Here is an 18596-nt window from a genome sequence, read left to right as displayed (position 1 = left end):
GAGAGACAGAGTAGCAGGGATGCGGGGTCTGGGACCATGCTTTCAGGGGACATCTATGTCAACTGGCATCACAAACCTTATTAAGAAAATGTTCTGCATCCTACTTAGGTGAGTGGCATCTGGGGTCTTAAAAGCTTGCAAGCGGCCATTTAGGATGCATCAATTGGTCCCAACCACTTGGAGTAAAGGAGAATGAAGAACACAAAAGACACAAGGAAAGTACTGGCCCAAGAGACTGAATGGGCCACATAAACCAGAGACTTCATCACCCTGAGACCAGAAGAACTAGATGGTGCCCGGCTACCACCAATGAACGTCCTGACAGGGAACACAACCGAGGGTCCCTGATGGAGCAGTAGAACGATGGGATGCAGAACTCAAATACTAGTGAGAAGACCAGACTTAATGGTCTGACTAAGACTGGAGGCGCCCCAGAAAGCATGGCCCCTGGTCTCTCCATCACCCCAGAACTAAAATAATTTCCGAGGCTAACTCTTCAGACAGGGATTAGATTGGACTGTGGGACACAAAGTGATACTCATAAAGAATGTGCCTCTTAGACAAGTAGATATACGAGACCAAAGGGGCGGTTTCTGTCCAGAGGTTAGAGGGGAAGGCAGAGAGAGTAAGGAGCTGGTTGAATGTTCATGGGGAACCAGGGGCAGAGGGGAGGAGTGCACTGTTGCAGAATGGGGTGAGCAGTTGGGGTCTCATAACAATATATGTTAGAGAAAAAAAAAATCATGTATGGGAGACTAACTTGAAATGTAAACTTCATTTAATTACATCAATTAAAAAACAATTTAAAAAAAAAGATTTATATAAAGATCTATAGGGTCACTGTGAGTCAGAATCGACTCGACGGTAAGGGGTTTGGTTTTGGTTTACAAATAGACCTAAGGAGAAAAATCATGCAATCATCTCCATAAATGCCGAAAGGACATCTGACAATATTCAATACCCATTCTGGATTTTAAAAACAAAACAAACAAAAACATTAAAATAGGAACTAGTGGTAACTTCCACAACATGAAAAAAGATATAAATATCATAGTACAAAATTAATTCTCTTACATAAATGGGAGACACTAATGGTAGTGTTGCTAAAGTTAGGAAAAAAAAGGATGCCCAGTATCACAACTATTATTTTTCACTATATTCGATATACATGGAAATATAACCAATGCAAGTTAGACAAGAGAAAAAAAATGACACATAAAAGAACTGGAAAGGAAAAGATAAAACTATTTATACGTAGATGGTATACTGGCACACCTGTAAAATCCAAAAGAATTAACAGAAAAAAACTACTATGAACAAGAAAACCTAATAAGGTAGGCAGGATGTAAAACTAATAAACAAAATTGACAACTTTCATAGGTACCTAAAAAACCTGTTAGAAGATTAACAAAAGACTCCATTTACAATAGCAATAAAGAAGATAGAATACTTAGGAATAAACTTCACAAGAAATGTGAACAACCTATGTGAGGAAATCTTTAAAACATCTCTCAAGGGAAAAACGTACACTTTAACAAATAAAAATACATACTATGTTTTCAGGTTGTTCCAGATTCATAACGATGTCAATTCTCCCCAGGTTAATTCATAAATTTAACAAGATCCCTGTTATTTTGGTATTGTAAATCATTCTAGAATGCATTTGATAAACCAAAATAATTTGTTTACTAAGCTGAAAAAAACTGTATTATTTTTGAGCAACCAAAAGTCACTTCAATATATTAATCGAATGACTCACAATTGCTGCTTTGTTCTGATGTTTATATCTTAGACTGTGCACGACTGGTTTTTCCTTGATGCTAATCCCATCAGAAGTAAAATGGACCACAGGAAAAGCAAACAAACAAAAAAAACAGTATGGCAGCCAAGTGTTGGTGGGAATGTGAAGGAACTGGAAACCTCATACGCTGCTGGTGGGAATGTAAACTCAAAAACCTTTTGGCAGTTATCTACAAAAATTGAATGTACGCATACCCTGTGATCACTCCTAGGTATATAGCCAACAGACATATAAGATTACCAAAAATCATGTAATAAAATGTTCATATCAAAATGCCTATCAACAGTAGACTGCATAAATAAACTGTTGTCTACCCATACAACAGACTAATGAGACCAACAATAAAGAGATCAACAACCAATGAGAACAAACAATCTAAAACTAGGTGCGATAATATGGACCAATCTTAAAAACATAATGTTGAGCAAGAGAAACCAGACACAAAAGAACCATATGCTGTATGATTTCATTTATATAACGTAAAACACACAGAAATCTGTTCTGTTAGCAGTCAAAATAGTGATTATCCCCAGAGGGTTGGGGGAAAAGTGATGGCTGGGAGAGAGCAGGAAGGAGGCTTCCAGGTTTTTGTATGTGATGGAATCTGCTGCATCAAGAAAAAGGTAAAAATGGCTCCTGTTCTCCCCAGACCCCCCACCACCACCACCACCACACACACCCCAACCATGCCACAGATCTCCCATTTACTCTCCTGTCTCTTTGTTGCTGTTTTTGTTGTTAGTTGCCATCAAGTCGATTTCCACTGACAGTGATGCCATGTGTGCAGGATAGAACTGCTCCACTGGGTTTTCAAGGCTGTGACCTTTCAGAAGCAGATCACCAGTCCTGTCTTCTGAGGTGCCTCTGGGTGGGTTCAAACTGCCAATCTTTCAGCTACTAGTTGAGTGTTTAACCATTTGCACCACCCAGGGACTCCTCTCCTTTCTCTAGAAAGACAAATGTCCTCTGAGCATAAGGCCCCACACAAATGTGCCTAACAAAGGGCCACCCTGGCCTCACTCCAGACTCTAGGGACATGGTCCCTTCTCTACACACCTCAGAGTACCTTCCTAAAGACCCCAGAGCTCAGCTGGCTCAATTGGCTTGTCCTCCCTCCAGCCTTCAAGTCCATCTGAGCCCAGTAAGGTGACTACAGCCACTGGCTCTTCCTGGAACACAATACTCAGTGGCCCCTGCTCCCATTTCCACCCCATGACTCACCTGCGTGGCCCAACATCAGGGCCGGAGGTCCCAGCACTTCCTTACTAGGCTGCAACACAATGGCCATGGACATGGTCAAGTTAGCACTGGCAAGACAGATGCAGTACTTACAGAGTGTATGATGTCCTCCATGTCATAGGCTTTGGTAGACTCCAAAGGGACAATTGTGTCAAGCTCAGGAACCACACGGTCACTATGGACAAAAAACAGGCAGATAGAGTCAACAGGAAACAAGCTAGCTGCCTTCATGAGAGGTGAGGAGGGAGAAGGGGTAGATACATTATGGGAATGGCACCGGTCTGTCCATGCTGGGCTTGCAAAGCAGTCACCAAAGCTGCATTCCTTTGTAACCACCATATTAAACTCAGCCTAAGACTCACACCAACTCAAGACACCATTTAGTGTTCTTTTAAAAGAGAAAATGGGCTTACTCTCCTGAATATGAGTCCTTCATTTACCTTCTCTGAAACACTTGCTACATTCCAGGTACTGTATGAGGCACTGAAGGACACTGTAGCGAAGACGACACTGGGCCCAGAGTTCCCACTCTAATTTCCTCAGACATTAAAAACCAAACAAGGGCTTGGAAACACAAAATAAGAAGTTCTGTAGAGACCACTGGATTCACATTCCCTGTTAGAAGATTAACCTGCTGCTAAAACTCCTTAAAAAAGCAAAAGTGCAAGCCCTCTGGTGGGCAAGATCACTGTGGGCTAAATGCTCACACACAGACTCCTTCCTTCTGTGTCTATGTGGGTGGGCAGGGAGGCTGAGCAGGGCCTGCTCCCACACTGCAAAAGGACCAGCAACATGTCCCTCTATAACCTCCTCTCTCCAACAGGCTCTCAAGTCCTTCCTGTCCCGTCCCATATGGAGCCAGGCCATGCGTCCCATCAAGCCCAGCTTCCAGAGAGCTCTGCCCTGAGGTATTAAGCACCCACCAAACCAAAACCAAACCCACTGCCATCAAGTAGATTTCAACTCACAGCAATCCTGTAGAACAGAGGAGAACTGCCCCACAGGGTGTCCAAGGCTGTAATCTTTACAGAAGCAGACTGCTACTATCTTTCTCCAGCGGAGCAGCTGGTGTGTTTGAATTGTCGACCTTTCAGTTAGCAGCCAAGTGCTTAACCACTGTGCCACCAGGGCTCTTTGTATTGGGCACAGCCCCACCTAATAATAAAGCCATTCCTTACTTTTCATTTGTCACTTATGCATAGCGCTCCCCTGAGACCACATGGAGAAGAGGTATGGCTGGGCCAAAGCAGGCTATTCAGACACTTCTGGGTCTAGGGGTCATAACACCTTCAAATGATGTCCTAAACCCCTCAAGAACCCTAAATACAGTGAAACCTGTAAGAGCCGAAACTCGATGAGACAGCCTTGTTTTTCTGGGTCCCGTAAGTTTTCTGCCTTTGACAGTATGCAGTCTTCTCACTTTTCTATCGCTCGTTTTACTGGAAAATATCTGCGTTTTCCTTCATTGACAGGTTTCTGCCTTACACAGGTTCCAGCTTCTACAGGTTTTAGTGTAATACAGATGCTCAGAAAAGGAGGCTCTGCCCATTGCTTCTGAGCCCTGTGACCACCCTCTCCTTCACCGAGTGGGGCAGAGGCAGAGTGGGGCCTAGGGACACTACTCTCTTCAAAGCATTCCTGGCAATGGCTGAAGGCACTGTCTGAAAATGGCTTCTTCCCAGGGGATATAATTCCATATCCCTTCTGCAGAAGAAAATCCAGGCCAAGTGAGTGCTTCTAATCTGGAGATGAAACAAAATGGAGAATAAAGCAGACAGAGGTCTGGAGCAGTAGTTCCCGGGCTGGGCTGCTGGCTTACTCAGTAGTGCTTTCCCTCCCTCCACCCTATGTCAGGCAGTGGCCCCAACAGCAAGAGGGAAAGAAGATCTGTATTAGGTGGTCAGCAACACACCCTTCTCCAGGACCACCCCAGCCTCTGGTCCCAAGGAGGTGTGCATAAATACTTTCCTAAAAGGTATGCTGTATCATTTCACATTTATTTATTTCATATCAAGACACAAAAACTTCTATCCCCAATTCCTGACAACTGAAGTGTCTCTTAGAAATCTTTTTTTTTATTGCCACTCCGTATTCCCAAGATAGTATCAGATATTACAAAGAGGAAAAAAGTTAATAAAATCATCTTTCTTTGCTCCTTTGCCCAGATGTGCCACCACAATCCCCAAACCTAGGAGCCACACTGACTCCACTCCACAACCTGCTCCAACAGGACAAACCATGGAGGTCCTGCCAGGGCTGAGGGGCCAGAGAAGGGCAAGCTGTGCTGCAAAATGAGAGCAGATGTTCTGCCCTGACACTCACCTGGGATCATGGCACTCACAGATGGGAGCCGGGTCCTGATTGCTAAGGGGCAGGTAGTTGAAGAACTCCCGTAGATTGCACAAGGCATCAACATCATTTTCAAAAGCTTTATGGGCCACGCCTGAGAAAGCAGGAAGATAAAAATAGGCCAGGGCACCAATCAGACCAAAGATGCTGCTTCATGCCCCCTTTCTAGGCTTGTCTGCAGCAGATAGTGAGTGCTGTCCTCCTCCTTCCTCCTCCCCCAGCGACTAAGGATGAGATGCTCACCTTTGAGCTGATCCTCAATTCATGTGGGCTACTCCCTCTGCCCTGTACCCACATCTCTGCAGGGGTCATTCTTCACTCAGGTCTCTTCTCTACTGTCACCTCCTCAGAGAGGCCTTCTCTGGCTCCCTGTCTAGAATGCACCTGTCCCACGCTCCTCACTCTCCTCTCCATCTCCATGCACAACATGGGAGTTCACGTACTGGTCCCTGTAGCACTTGACTGTTTCTTTCCCTGTTTACTGCCAGTTATGGATTGAACTGTGTTCCCCAAAAATGTTTGTCAACTTGGCTAGGCCATGATTCTCAATATTGTGTGATTGTCCACCATCTGTCATCTGATGTGATTTTCCTACGTGTTGTAAATCCTACCTCTGTGAAGTTAATGAGGCAGGATTAGAGGCAGTTATGTTAATGAGGCAGAAAATCTGCAAGATTAGATTGTATCTTGAGTCAATCTCTTTTAAGATATATAAAGAAGAAGCAAGCAGAGAGACAGGGGGACCTCATACTACCAAGAAAGTAGTGCCAGGAGCAGAGTGTGTCCTTTGGACCCAGGATCCCTGTGCAGAGAAAGCTCCTAGACTAAGGGAAGACTGACAACAAGGGCCCTCCTCCAGAGCCGACAGAGACAGAAAGGCTTCCCCTGAAGCTGGCACCCTGAATTCAGACTTCTAGCCTACTAGACTGTGAGAGTATAAACTTCTGTTTGATAAAGTCATCCACTTGCAGTATTTCTTTTATAGCAGCACTAGATAACTAAGATACCGCCTGACATCTCCCCTAGAATATCAGCACCAACAAAGTAGAGACCAGGTCTGTCTTATTTACTACTGTAGCTTCACAGAGAGAATAATGCCTAACACACAACAGGTGCCCAGCAATGGTGGGAGGAAAGGGGAGAACCACTTGGCCCTAGTGATGCGTCAGAGCCATCATTCCTGAAAAACGTTCTGAAATCACAGAACAGACAAACGAGGCCACAGAATTGATAGAAAGTGGGGCCAAGAACTCTCTCGCACGTCCACTTCCACTGGACTCCTTGCTTCCACCATAGTCCCTCACTCTGTTCTCCACGTGACAACCACAGTGAGCCTTTAAGTCAGATCATGTGATGTGTCTGCTCCAACCATCCTCCTTGCTGTTCCTTGAGCATGTCAGCCACTCTCCTACCTCAGGGCCCTTGCATAGGCTGTTCCCTTCAGACAGCTAATTCCTTCAAATTTGCTCAAATGTTACCCTCACGTTGAGGTCTACCCTTAGCACTGTATTTGAAACTGCAACCATTCCAACTCCATTTACCTTGTTCTACTTTTTTCAAATCATGTATTATTACCTTTAACATATTATATATGTACTTATTTATAATGTTCATAAGCCCCACACAGGTAAGGGTCTTTTTTGTTTCCGCCACTGATATATTCTTGAGCAATGCTTGACACATAGGGACTGAATGAATATTTGTTGAATGAAAAAAAAAAGCATTTTTAACATGACAGAGTTCTTTAATTCAAGAAATATTTATAAACTGGTACAGCCACCCTGGAAAAAGTCTGGCAGTTCTTCAAAATGGTAAACACAGAATTATCATTGGACCCAGAAATTCCACTCCTAGATATATACCCAAGAGAAGTGAAAACATATGTCCACGCTAAAACTTATACATGAATGTTGAAAGCAGACTTATTCATGATAGCCGAAAAGTAGAAACAACACAAATGTCCACCAATGGATAAGTGAAATGTGGTATATCCATACAATGGAATATTATTTAGCAATAAAAAGGAGTGAAGTACCGATTCATGCTATAACATGGATGAACTCTGAAAACATTATGCCAAAAGAAAGAAGCTAGACACAAAATGCCATATATTGTATGATTCCGTTTATATAAAATGTCCAGAGTAGGTAAATCTATAGAGACAAAAAGTAGATTAGGGGTGGCCTAGGGCTGGTGGGGAAACCCTAGTGGTATACTGGTTAAGAGCTACGGCTGTTAACCAAAAGTCAGTTCGAAAGCATCAGACGCTCCGTGGAAACCCTATGGGGCAGTTCTACTCTGTCCTATAGGGTCACTATGAGTTGGAATTGCCTCGATGGCAACGGGTTTGGTTTCTTTTTTGGTAGGGCTGGGGCAGACAAGGGGATTAGGAGGTGAAAGCTAAAGGGTATGGAGTTTCTTTCTGGGGTGATGAAAATGTTCTGGAATTTATGTAGTGATGACTGTACTACTCTGAATATATTAAAACCACTGAAATACTTTAAATGGGTTAACTGAGTGGTATGTAAATTATATCTCAATAAAACTGTTACAAAAAAAGAAAGAAGAAAGAAATATTTATAGAGCACCTTTTGGATCTTGCTCAGGGGATACAGGGCCAGGCATGTCAGAAACAGCCCATCAGAGAGCCTCAGGTCCAGAAATAACACCACATGCTACCTTTAAAAAGTCTAAAACTGTAAGAAATAAAATAAAAAACCTAAAATTGTACTGCAGAAAAAAATTTAATGTCATGGGCAGATGTCCATTTCTGTAAGCTGTTGAGTAAAAACAGGTTACAGGACTATATGAATGCACCCATATTTACACCCATCACAGCATGAAGAGACTGCACGAGTATATACCAAAAACTTAGTGGTGATTACCCATGGATGATGGAATTCCTGGTGAATTTATTCCTGTATTTCCTATATTTTCTACCACAAACATAATAGTATTGAAATCAGGAGAAACAAAGAGCATATTTCATTAAATTCAAGACACCAAGACTCAACATTATTTTATATACTAGTAGGAAAAGAAAACTGCTGCCAATAAGCCCTGAGATGAAAGAGTGAAGACAGGTTGTGGTAAGAGTCAGCAATGACAAATGTTCTGATTCTGGATGTGTATTAGAGATGGAACAGATGGGTGAGGGAAAGGAATGAGTTAAGGCTTATGTCAACCTGAGACGGGGAAGGAATCTAAACTCTGAATTTTTTAAACTGTATTTCATCAAATCTAAGTCTTCAGTGATAGTAAGACACATCTCTCTTTTATGTACACAAAGAAGAACATAGGAGTTCCTGGGTGGCACAAATGGTTAAGCGCTCAACTACTAGCAAAAAGGTTGGTGGTTTGAACTAACCTAGAGGCACCCGAGAAGACAAACCTGGCGATCTGCTTCTAAAAGGTCACAGCCATGAAATCCTACGGAGGAGCATTCTACTCTGCATATATGGGGTCACCATGAGTCAGAATCTACTCAAAGGCAACTAACAAAATAAGAAGGAAATGCTGACAATGAAACCATGATTCAATGCTTCAACCACAGTCCAGCATGGTACATAAAGCGGTCACACCAGCTTCTCATTGCTTTAAATCTTTCACTGAGGCAATTTCTCCCATCTTTAGTTACACTGCTTGATGTGTAGTAAGCAATTCTTTTGCAACTTGGTTAAAAAACATAACACAACTTCATCTACTTGGGGTTTTTTCCCCAAGAAAATACAGAATTGCAATAATTATGCCAACAGCAAATATTTCTTCACTAACGTCAGATTCATGCCCTGCTCTCATTTCCTTGCTCTTCTGTAGAAACAAAAACTTTTGTTTCAATGCCACAACACAGAATAATCTTTATACATTTTAAACTCAGTATGTGTGGCACATAACCTCACAGAGGTAAAGAACTATGACCAAGTTCACGCATACACAGGCTTTGACCACTACATTACGACTATACCTGGCCAATCTTGACTGGTTAAACACCATCTACTCCAAAACATACTCCAACTTCAGAGTAAAAAAAGTCAAAATAAAACATGTATTTTAAATGTTCAACTGTACACATATAAATCACACTTACTTATAACCACCATTCCAATTAGCTTTAAAATTATTTTTAAGAATCCTAAAACATTAATTGGCAGTGGCGGTAGTGTTGTTGGCTGCTGTCAAGCTGGCCTCTGACCTACTGCAACCCCATGCACAACAGAAAGAAATGCTGCCCAGTCCTGCACCATCCCCACAGTGGTTCGTGGATCGGACTGTTGTGATGCAGAGGGCTTTCACTGTCCAATTTTCGGAAGTGGATTGCCAGTCCTTTCTTCCTAATCAGTCTAAGTCTAGAAGCTTCACTGATACCTGTTCAACATCATAGCAACACACAAACCTCCACTGACAGAAGGGTGTGGTGGCTGCGTATGAGGTGCACCAGCCAGAAATCAAACCCAGGTCTCCCTCATGGAAGGCAAGAATTCTATCACTCAACCACCACTGCCCACATAAAGCATTAGTAATTAGTTTCAACAAATTTGGGATAGTAAATCTACCTTTATTACTATATCTGTAAATCAATACATCAGTCTATAGTCTTCCCAAATAAACTCTGCAAATTAAGGGTTATTTTTAAAAAACTGTCACCATTCTCTTTGGCAATGTCCTCTTCTCAGGGTTTAAAAAACAGTACCATCAGCCTCGAGGCCTCTCACCTGACATGGTGGTATGGGTCTTGGCACCACCAAGCTCCTCCTGGGTAACATTCTCATTGGTGACAGACTTTACAACATCAGGGCCAGTGATGAACAGGTAGGAAGTGTCCTGAAATCAGAGATTTCACAATGGTCACTCTCAGAACACCAGAGCTAGATGGAGGCCTAGAGTTCATACAGCCAAGGAGACAAATGCAGAGAAAGTAGTGACATGGTGGCAGAACCAGGCTAGGACGCAGCTCAAAGATGCCCATCCAAACTAAAGGCCAAGTTTTACACATGGTCCTTCTATTAAAAAAATCTGTGTTGCATGGTTCTACCTCAGCAAACTGACTTGCAGTGTGGCTAACATTTCACTCACTCATCTGCAGAATACAGCAACAGGTGGCCCTTCTTCAGAGCTTGCTGTGCTCTAAGCACTTGTCTAAGCACTTTACACGGATGATGGCATTAATACCTAAGTACAATTATCATCCCGACTTACAGATAAGAAAACTGAGAACTAAGAGGGTATGCAACTTGCCTAAGATTAACCAGCTAATAAAAGATGAAGCCACTGAAAGACACTAATAATTAGTGTTCTGGTGTTATGAAAGGGTTGCGGGTTTTTAATTTTTAGTGTCTAATTTAAAGATAATAAAAACCCACTGCTATCGAGTTGATTCCAATTCATAGTGACCTGAAATGACAGAGTAGAACTGCCCCTTAGGGCTTCCAAGGCTGTAAATCCTTAGGGAAGGAGACTGCCACATCTTTCTCCTGCAGAGCAGCTGGTGGGTTCAAACAGCTGACCTTTCAGTTAGCAGCCGAGCACTTTAACCATTGCACCACCAGAATAAGAGGATATAGTGGAAAGACAGTCTGCTTCTAAGCCCTTATCCCAAGGCCTCCTATCCTCCCCAAAAGCAATCACTGGTGAATTTCTTCTCTCCTTACCGAGACACCATGCATATATGAACATTTATGTACCTATCCGTACTCTTTATTTTCTAACACAAACATTTTTTTTTCCTAACAGTATCCTGTACACACCATTCTGAAACTTGCTTTTAAATAAAAAATTTTAACCTAATAGTATAGCTTGAAGCTCATTCTCTACCAGTATAGTAGGACATGTATATAATGTATTTAACGGTCCCCACTGATGGTCATTTAGGTTGCTTCCAGTATTTTGCCATAACAAATAATTCTGCAATAAATATCCTACTACAGCCATCCCTAGGTAAGTGTGCTGGTATGTCTACAAAACAACATGTGTATGTGGAATTACTGCATCTGAGGGTGTTAATGCTTTCAATTTAACGTATGTTGTCAGGTTGCCTTCAAAAGAAGTGGTATGAATTTATATCCCTAGCAATAAGGGTATAGATGTTTCCCCATACTTCAGACAAATCTAATTTTTAAGGTTGTAATAAGTAATCCCAAAATGGATCCTGTACTGGAAGAAAAATAATATAAAAGATATTACTGGGATAAGTGACAAAACTGGAACAGAATCAGAGTACATAAAGTTACTGTATCAGTGTTAAACTTTTTTTTTTTTTCCATTGTGTTTTAGGTGAAAGTTTACAGGGCAAATTAGTTTCTCATTCAAAAATTATGCTCAAATTGTTTTGTGACATTGGCTGCAATACCCACAATGTCTCAGCACTCTCCCCTGTTCCTTTCTACCTTAGGTTCTCCATGTCCATTCATCCAGTTTTCCTGACCCTTCCTGCCTTCTTGTCTTTGCTTTTGGGCAGATGTGGCCCATTTGGTCTCATATACTTGATTGAACTAATTAGCACGTTCCTCATACGTGTTATTGTTAGTTTTATAGTGCAGTCTAATTTTCGGCAGAAAGGTGGACTTCAGGAGTGTGGCTTCAGTTGTGAGTTAGCAGGGTGTCCGGGGGCCATAGTCTCGGGGTTTCCCCCAGTCTCTGTCAGACTGCTAAGTCTCGTCTTTTTTGTGAATTTGAATTCTGTTCTACATTTTTCTCCTGCTCTGTTAGGAACCCTGTATCATGATCCCTGTCAGAGTGGTCAGTGATGATAGCAGGGCACCATCTAGTTCTTCTGGGCTCAGGCTGGTAGAGGCTACGGTTTACGTGGTTCGTTAGTCCTTTGGACTAATATTTACCTTGTGTCTTTGGTTTTCTTCATTCTCCTTTGTTCTGAATGTGCTGGGACCAATAGTTGTATCTTCACTGGCCACCTGCAAGCCTTTAGGACCCGAGACGCTACTCACCGAAGTAGGATATAGAACATTTTCTTTATGAACTATGTTATGCCAATTGACCTAGATGTCCCCCGAGACTATGATCCATGGCACTCAGCCCCAGAAACTTGGTCCCTCAGGTGTTTGGATGTGTTTAGGAAGCTTCTATGGCTTTGCCTTGGTCAAGTTGTGCTGACTTCCTCTATATTGTGTGTTGTCTTTCCCTTCACCAAAATTAACACTTGTCTACTCTCTAGTTCGTGATTTCCCCTCCCCGCCTCTTCCCTTCCCCATAACCATCAAAGATTTTTTTTCTGTGTGTAAACCTTTTCATAGGTTTTTATAATAATGGTCTCATACAATATTTGTCCTTTTGTGATTGAGTTATTGCACTCAGTGTAACGCCCTCCAGATTCATACGTGTTGTAAGATATTTCACGGATTCATCACTATTCTTTATCATTGCATACTATTCCATTCTGTGTATGTACCATAATTTGTTTATCCATTCATTTGTTGATGGACACTTAGGTTGTTTCCATCTTTTGCTACTGTGAAATAACGCAGTAATGAACAGGGGCATGCATATGCCTATTCGTGTGATGGTTCTTATTTCTATAGGATATCTTCCTAGGATTGGGATTGCTGGATCATATAGTAGTGCTTTTTCTAGCATTTTAAGGAGGTGCCATATCGTTTTCCATAGTGGTTGTACCATTTTACATTCCCACCAGCAGCACATAAGTTTCAATCTCCTCTCCGCAATCTCTCCAACATTTGTTATGCTATGTTTTTTTTATTAGCGCCAGTAATGTCGAGGTGAGATGGTAGCTCACTGTAGTTTTGATTTGCATTTTTCTAATGGCTACTGATGGCAAGCATTTCCTCACATGTCTGTTAGTTGCCTGAATGTCTTCTTTGGTGAAGTGTCTCTTCATACCCTTTGCCCATTTTTTAATTAGATTTTTTTCTTTTTGTTACTGAGGTGTTGAAGTATTCTATAGATTTTACAGATTAGACTCTTGTTTGGACATGCCCAAAATTTTTTCCTAGTCTGTAGGTTCTCTTTTTACTCTTTTGGTGAAGTCTTTTCATGAACATAAGTGTTTAATTTTTAGGGGCTCCCGTTTATCTAGTTTCTCTTCTGGTGTCTGTGCACTGTCAGTTACGACTGTACTGAATTTATGCCATGTATTAGGCTCCCTAGCGTTGTCCCTATTTTTTCTTCCATGATCTTTGTCATTTTAGGTTTTATATTTAGGCCTCTGATCCATTGTGAATTAGTTTTGTGTATGGTGTGAAGTATGAGTCTTGTTTCATTTTTTTAAAGATGGACATCCAGTTTTGCCACCACCATTTGTTAAAAAGACTCTTTTCTCCATTTAATGGACTTTGAGCCTTATGTCAAAGATCAGCTGATCATAGGCAGATGGATTTATGTCTGGTTCTCAATTCTCTTCCATTGGTCTATGTGTTTGTCACTGTGCCAGTACCAGGCTGTTTTGACTACCATGGCTGTATAGTAGGTTCTAAGATGAGGTACTGTGAGGCCTCCTACTTTGTTTTTTTTCCTTCAATAATGGTTTGCTTATCCGGGGCGTCTTTCCTTTCCATATAAAGTTGGTGATTAGTTTTTCCATCTTCTTAAAGAATGCTGTTGGTATCTGAATCAGGATTGCATTAAATCTGTAGATCATTGTGGGCAGAATTCACATTTTTACCATGTTGTCTTCCTATCCATTTTTTCCATTTGTAGGTCTCTTTTGGTTTCTTGCAGTACTGTTTTGTAGTTTTCTTTGTATAAGTCTTTTACATCCCTGGTTAGACTTATTGCTAAGTGTTTTATCTTTTTAGGAGCTATTATAAATAGTATTTTTTTTTAATTCCCTTTTTGAAGTTCTCTTTGTTGGTGTATAGGAATCCAATTGATATTATGTATGTTTATCTTGTATCCTGCTACTCTGCTGAATCTTTCTGTTAGTTCCAGTAGTTTTCTTGTGGAATCTTTGGGGTGCTCTATGTACAGGATCAGATCACCTGTGAATAGGGATGGTTTTACTTCTTCCTTTCCAGTCTGGATGCCCTTTACATCCTTTTCCTGCTGTATTGCTCTAGCTAGGACTTCCAGCACAATGTTAAATGGGAGTGGTGATAAAGGGAATCCTTGTCTTGTAGTGTTTAACTTCTTGAACTTAGTAACTGCGGTTATATTTAAAAAAAAAAAAAAAAAAAAAAGATTCTAATTCTTAAGAATTATACACTGAAGCATTAAGGGGTAAAGGGCCATGATGTATGCAAACCACTCTCAAATGGTTAAGAAAAAATTAAAACATGTGATAGAGAGAGAACACAAAAGTTAAAGCAAACGTGACAAAATGTAAAAAACTAATGAATCAGGGTAAAAGGTTATACAGGCATTTCTTACATTCTTGCAACTTTAAGTTTGAAATTATTTCAAAATAACGTGATTAAAAAAAAATCTCTGTTCAACAAAAGACAGTATTAAGAGAAGGAAAAAAGCAACACAAAGGCAACAGTAAACCACATTGCTTAATGAAGCATGCTTAAGATTTAAAACTCTAAAGCAAAGCAAATAAGAAAATTACCATAAAAGTTGAGATAATAATTCTGGCAGGAGGGAGGAAACAGTGATTAGTAAAAATCATGGGGGCAGGACTCCTGGGGGGCTATTTCTTGACCTGGGTGTTAGTTACAACAGTTTTCACTTTATAACAATTGCTAAACTGTACATATTTTATGTACTTTCCTGAGACTGTATTAATCACACAATAAAAAATGATGAAAAATAAAATAATTGACTAGGAGAACAAACAGGGACAGAAGCAGGGAAACCAGTTAGAAGGATTCTGCAATAATCCAGGTGGGAAATGATAGGCTTGAATTAAAGTGTAGCAGTGTAAGTAGTAAGAAGTGGTAAGTAGTAAGAAGCAATTTGATTGCATCTTGGATTATATCCTAAAGCAGAGCCAATACGATTTTCAACCTGAGCAAGCCAATGGTCAAAAGTGGTGCCATCTGCCAAGCTCTTAACCACTGCGTCACCAGGCCCTTATGTAGGATTCTAGTACAGATTAAATGAGTAAAGCACTTTGAAAACAGTGCCTGGCATATTGCAAGACCTTTATAAGTATTAGCAATTATTATAATTATATATATTTTTTCCAAAACTATATTAAAAATGTATTAGTGTTGTATTCCACTTTTTTTTAGTATTTTAAAAATGTTTATAACACATTTGCCAATTCAACATTTTTCACAGGTACAATTTAGCTATATCAATTACATTAATCACATTGTGCAATCACCATCAATAATGATTGCCAAATTCTGTATCACCATAAACAGAAATTTACTGCTTCCCAAACAATGACTTCCCTTCCCCCTGCTCCTTTTCATCCCCTGGTAACCACTTAACAAAACTTTGGTCTCTATACATTTGCCTATTCTAGATATTTCATGTAAGTGATATCATACAATATTAGCCCTTTTATGATTGACTTATTTCACTCACATCCTGCTTTTCTTTTTTTAACTTATCATTACTTTGACAACACTTTCCCTTATAAAAGAGCTGATTAACATTGAATGAGGTCAGCCCAGCTCCTCTCGATTTAACACAAGGTGTTTCCTTATAGTTTGCCATTAGAAGAACTCTTTGAGGGCAAGGACTGTATCTTACTCATTTGTAGTGTCCCTAGTACTTAAATACAGTACTTGGTACTTAACAGAAGTCACTGGGTGGAGCAAACAGTTGGGTGCTCAAGTGCTGGCCGAAAGGCTGGCCCTTCAAATCCACCAAGATGCATCTTGGAAGAAAGTCTGCTGATCTTTTTCGAAAAGATCACAGCCACTGAAAACCCAACGGAGTGTAGTTCTCCTTTGAAACACTCAGAATCAACTCAAAGACACCTGGTTTTGGTTTTTTGGTTAGTACTTAGCAGGGGCTCAATGTATGTTGAATTAAGTCCACAAAAAGACATAAGTGTTAAATAATCGGTTATCTAAATTAGATAAATTCTCTAACTGATCAAAAAAATACTATAGGTAAATGCTACAGTTTAGCTAATTGTAGGTTATTGTCCACTCCCCCCGCCCCAACTTGTTTACCATTTGATTGATATCTTTTTTAAAAAATTTTTTATTTTGTTGTGCTTTGGGTGAAGGTTTGCAGAGCAAATTAGTTTCTCATTCAAAAATTTATGCACGAATTGTTTGATGACATTAGTTGCAATCCCTCCAATGTGTCAGCACTCTCCCCCTGTCCACCCGGGTTCCCCATTTCCATTTGTCCAGTTTTCCTGTCCCTTCCTGCCTTTTCCTCTTTGCTTTTGGGCAGGTGTTGCCCATTTGCTCTCAACGCCTGATTCAACTAAGAAGCATGTTCCTCACATGTGTTATTGTTTGTTTTATGGGACTTTCTGGTCTTTGGCTGAGGGGTGGACTTCAGGAGTGGCTTCAGTTCTGAGATGGCAGGGTGTCTGGGGGCCATGGTCTTGGGGGTTTCTCTGGTCTTTGTCGGAGCAGAGAGTCTGGTCTTTTTTGCGGATTTGAATTTTGTTCTGCATTTTTCTCCCACTCTGTTATGATCCCTATCGGAGTAGTTGGTGGTGGTGCCCAGGCACCAACTGGTTCTTCTGGGCTCAGGCTGGTAAAGGCTCTGGTTCATATAGTCCATTGGTCCTCTGGACTAATATTTTCCTTGTGGGACCAGTGGATGTATCATGGTTGGCTACTCACAGGTTTTTGGGACCCCAGGCACTGCTCATCCAGGTGGTATGTGGAAGATTTTCTTCGTGAACTATGTTATGCCAATTGACCTGGATGTCCCCCAAGACCATGGTCCCCAGTCCTCAGCCCCAGTGACTCGGTCCCTCAAGGTGTCTGGATGTGTCTAGGAAGCTTCTATGATTGTGCCCCCTTTGTGCTCTATCTGATTAATACCTTTTTAGAGTATTAAAAATGGCTATAGCAATTGGAACAGAGGAGCAATTTGCCCCACTTTCCAAACGTTGTAAATGTACTCAGATCTTATAATCTCCAAATACCCAAATACCCATTGAACAAGTGCCCATATGTGTCCAAAATGTACAAAGTCACTGTGATATTTAAGATTGATATTGTGATAATAATTTAACAAATGTGTAATTATAAAGTAACCAATTAAAAAAAACAGTTAATTAAAAAAAAAAAAGTGGTGCCATCTATTGAGATGTGGAAGGCTGCAGGAAGGCAGTTTGGGAGGGTCTTGGCGCAGATTAAAACCTGTTAAGTTTGAGATACCCGTGAAAAGTCCAAATGGAAACGTTAGTAGGCAGTTGTATGTATAATTCTAGAGTTCAGGGAAGTATTCCAGCCTGGAGAAAAACAGAGGTGTCATGCACATAAATGGATAGCTGAAGCTGTGAGACTGGATGAGATTACCAAGGAAATGAGAGAAGAGATAGAAGAGGTTTTCTAATGTTAAAATCCTAGGGAAATGATGAAGAATAGGCAAGAGAGATTGAAAAGGAGTAGCCACTGAGGTCAGAGGAAAACCAAGAGAGTGTGGTGCCCTGATGTTTCAAAGTGGTGAGAATGAACAGCTACATCAAATGCTGCTGAGAGCTCAAGTATGACAAGGACTGAAAAACTTCCACTGTATTTAGTAATATAGGAATAACTGGTGTCTTTGATACAAGAAATGGATATTAGTGACAACCCTGAATAGAACAATATTTTTCCATCATAAACCAGAAGTCCAAATATATTTAGACCTATTTCTTAATTCTGTTCTGTTCCTTTGGTCTTTGTTTACTTACAAGTTAAACAGTTTTACTCACTGTAGCTTTTATATTTTAGCATCTGGTAGGGCTAGCTCCTCTTACTTCTCTTTCGTAAAATGTTTATAGCTATTCTTGCATATTGGTTTTTCCCACCCATATGAACTTTACAGTTACTCTGTCCAGTCCTTTATAAAAACACATTAGTATCTTTTTTTGAATTCTCATTAAACACATGGAATATTTAAGATATGGAATTGATAGGCTTTGAAGATTAGTGGCAGGGGACAAGACAGAAGGAAGCATCACCAGGATGCAGATATAACTGAAGTTCTACAGGTAGAGAATGAGATTACTTAAGATGAGAACACAGAATGCAAAGAGAAAGCAGTTTGGGATGGACTCAGGCTGAGTGAATACAGTGAACTGGCAATGGAAACCAAGAAAGTATGGCCAGAGATGTGAAAGGAAAATTAGGAGTATGGCACTGAGACCAGCTAGGAACTAGACAGGCCT

At 40.7% G+C, this 18596-nt stretch overlaps 1 protein-coding gene across 2 annotated transcripts in view; it reads right to left on the bottom strand.

Annotated features, from left to right (window-relative positions):
• The window catches only part of PCCB (propionyl-CoA carboxylase subunit beta), a 195451-nt gene that overhangs the window by 67534 nt on the left and 109321 nt on the right, over positions 1–18596 (bottom strand). For both annotated transcript variants that reach the window (XM_004381427.3, XM_023735989.1), the window contains exons 7-9: positions 10102–10210; positions 5363–5483; positions 3134–3215 (exon numbers count right to left, since the gene is read on the bottom strand). In XM_004381427.3, the coding sequence (XP_004381484.1) occupies positions 3134–3215; positions 5363–5483; positions 10102–10210 (312 nt within the window). The remainder of the gene's footprint in view (positions 1–3133; positions 3216–5362; positions 5484–10101; positions 10211–18596) is intronic.

Source organism: Trichechus manatus, unplaced genomic scaffold (assembly GCF_000243295.1).
Source record: "Trichechus manatus latirostris isolate Lorelei unplaced genomic scaffold, TriManLat1.0 scaffold00084, whole genome shotgun sequence".
Classification (NCBI taxonomy): domain Eukaryota; kingdom Metazoa; phylum Chordata; class Mammalia; order Sirenia; family Trichechidae; genus Trichechus; species Trichechus manatus.
The sequence above is the reverse complement of the archived record's forward strand: the minus strand, read 5'-3'. Positions and strand labels throughout refer to the sequence as shown.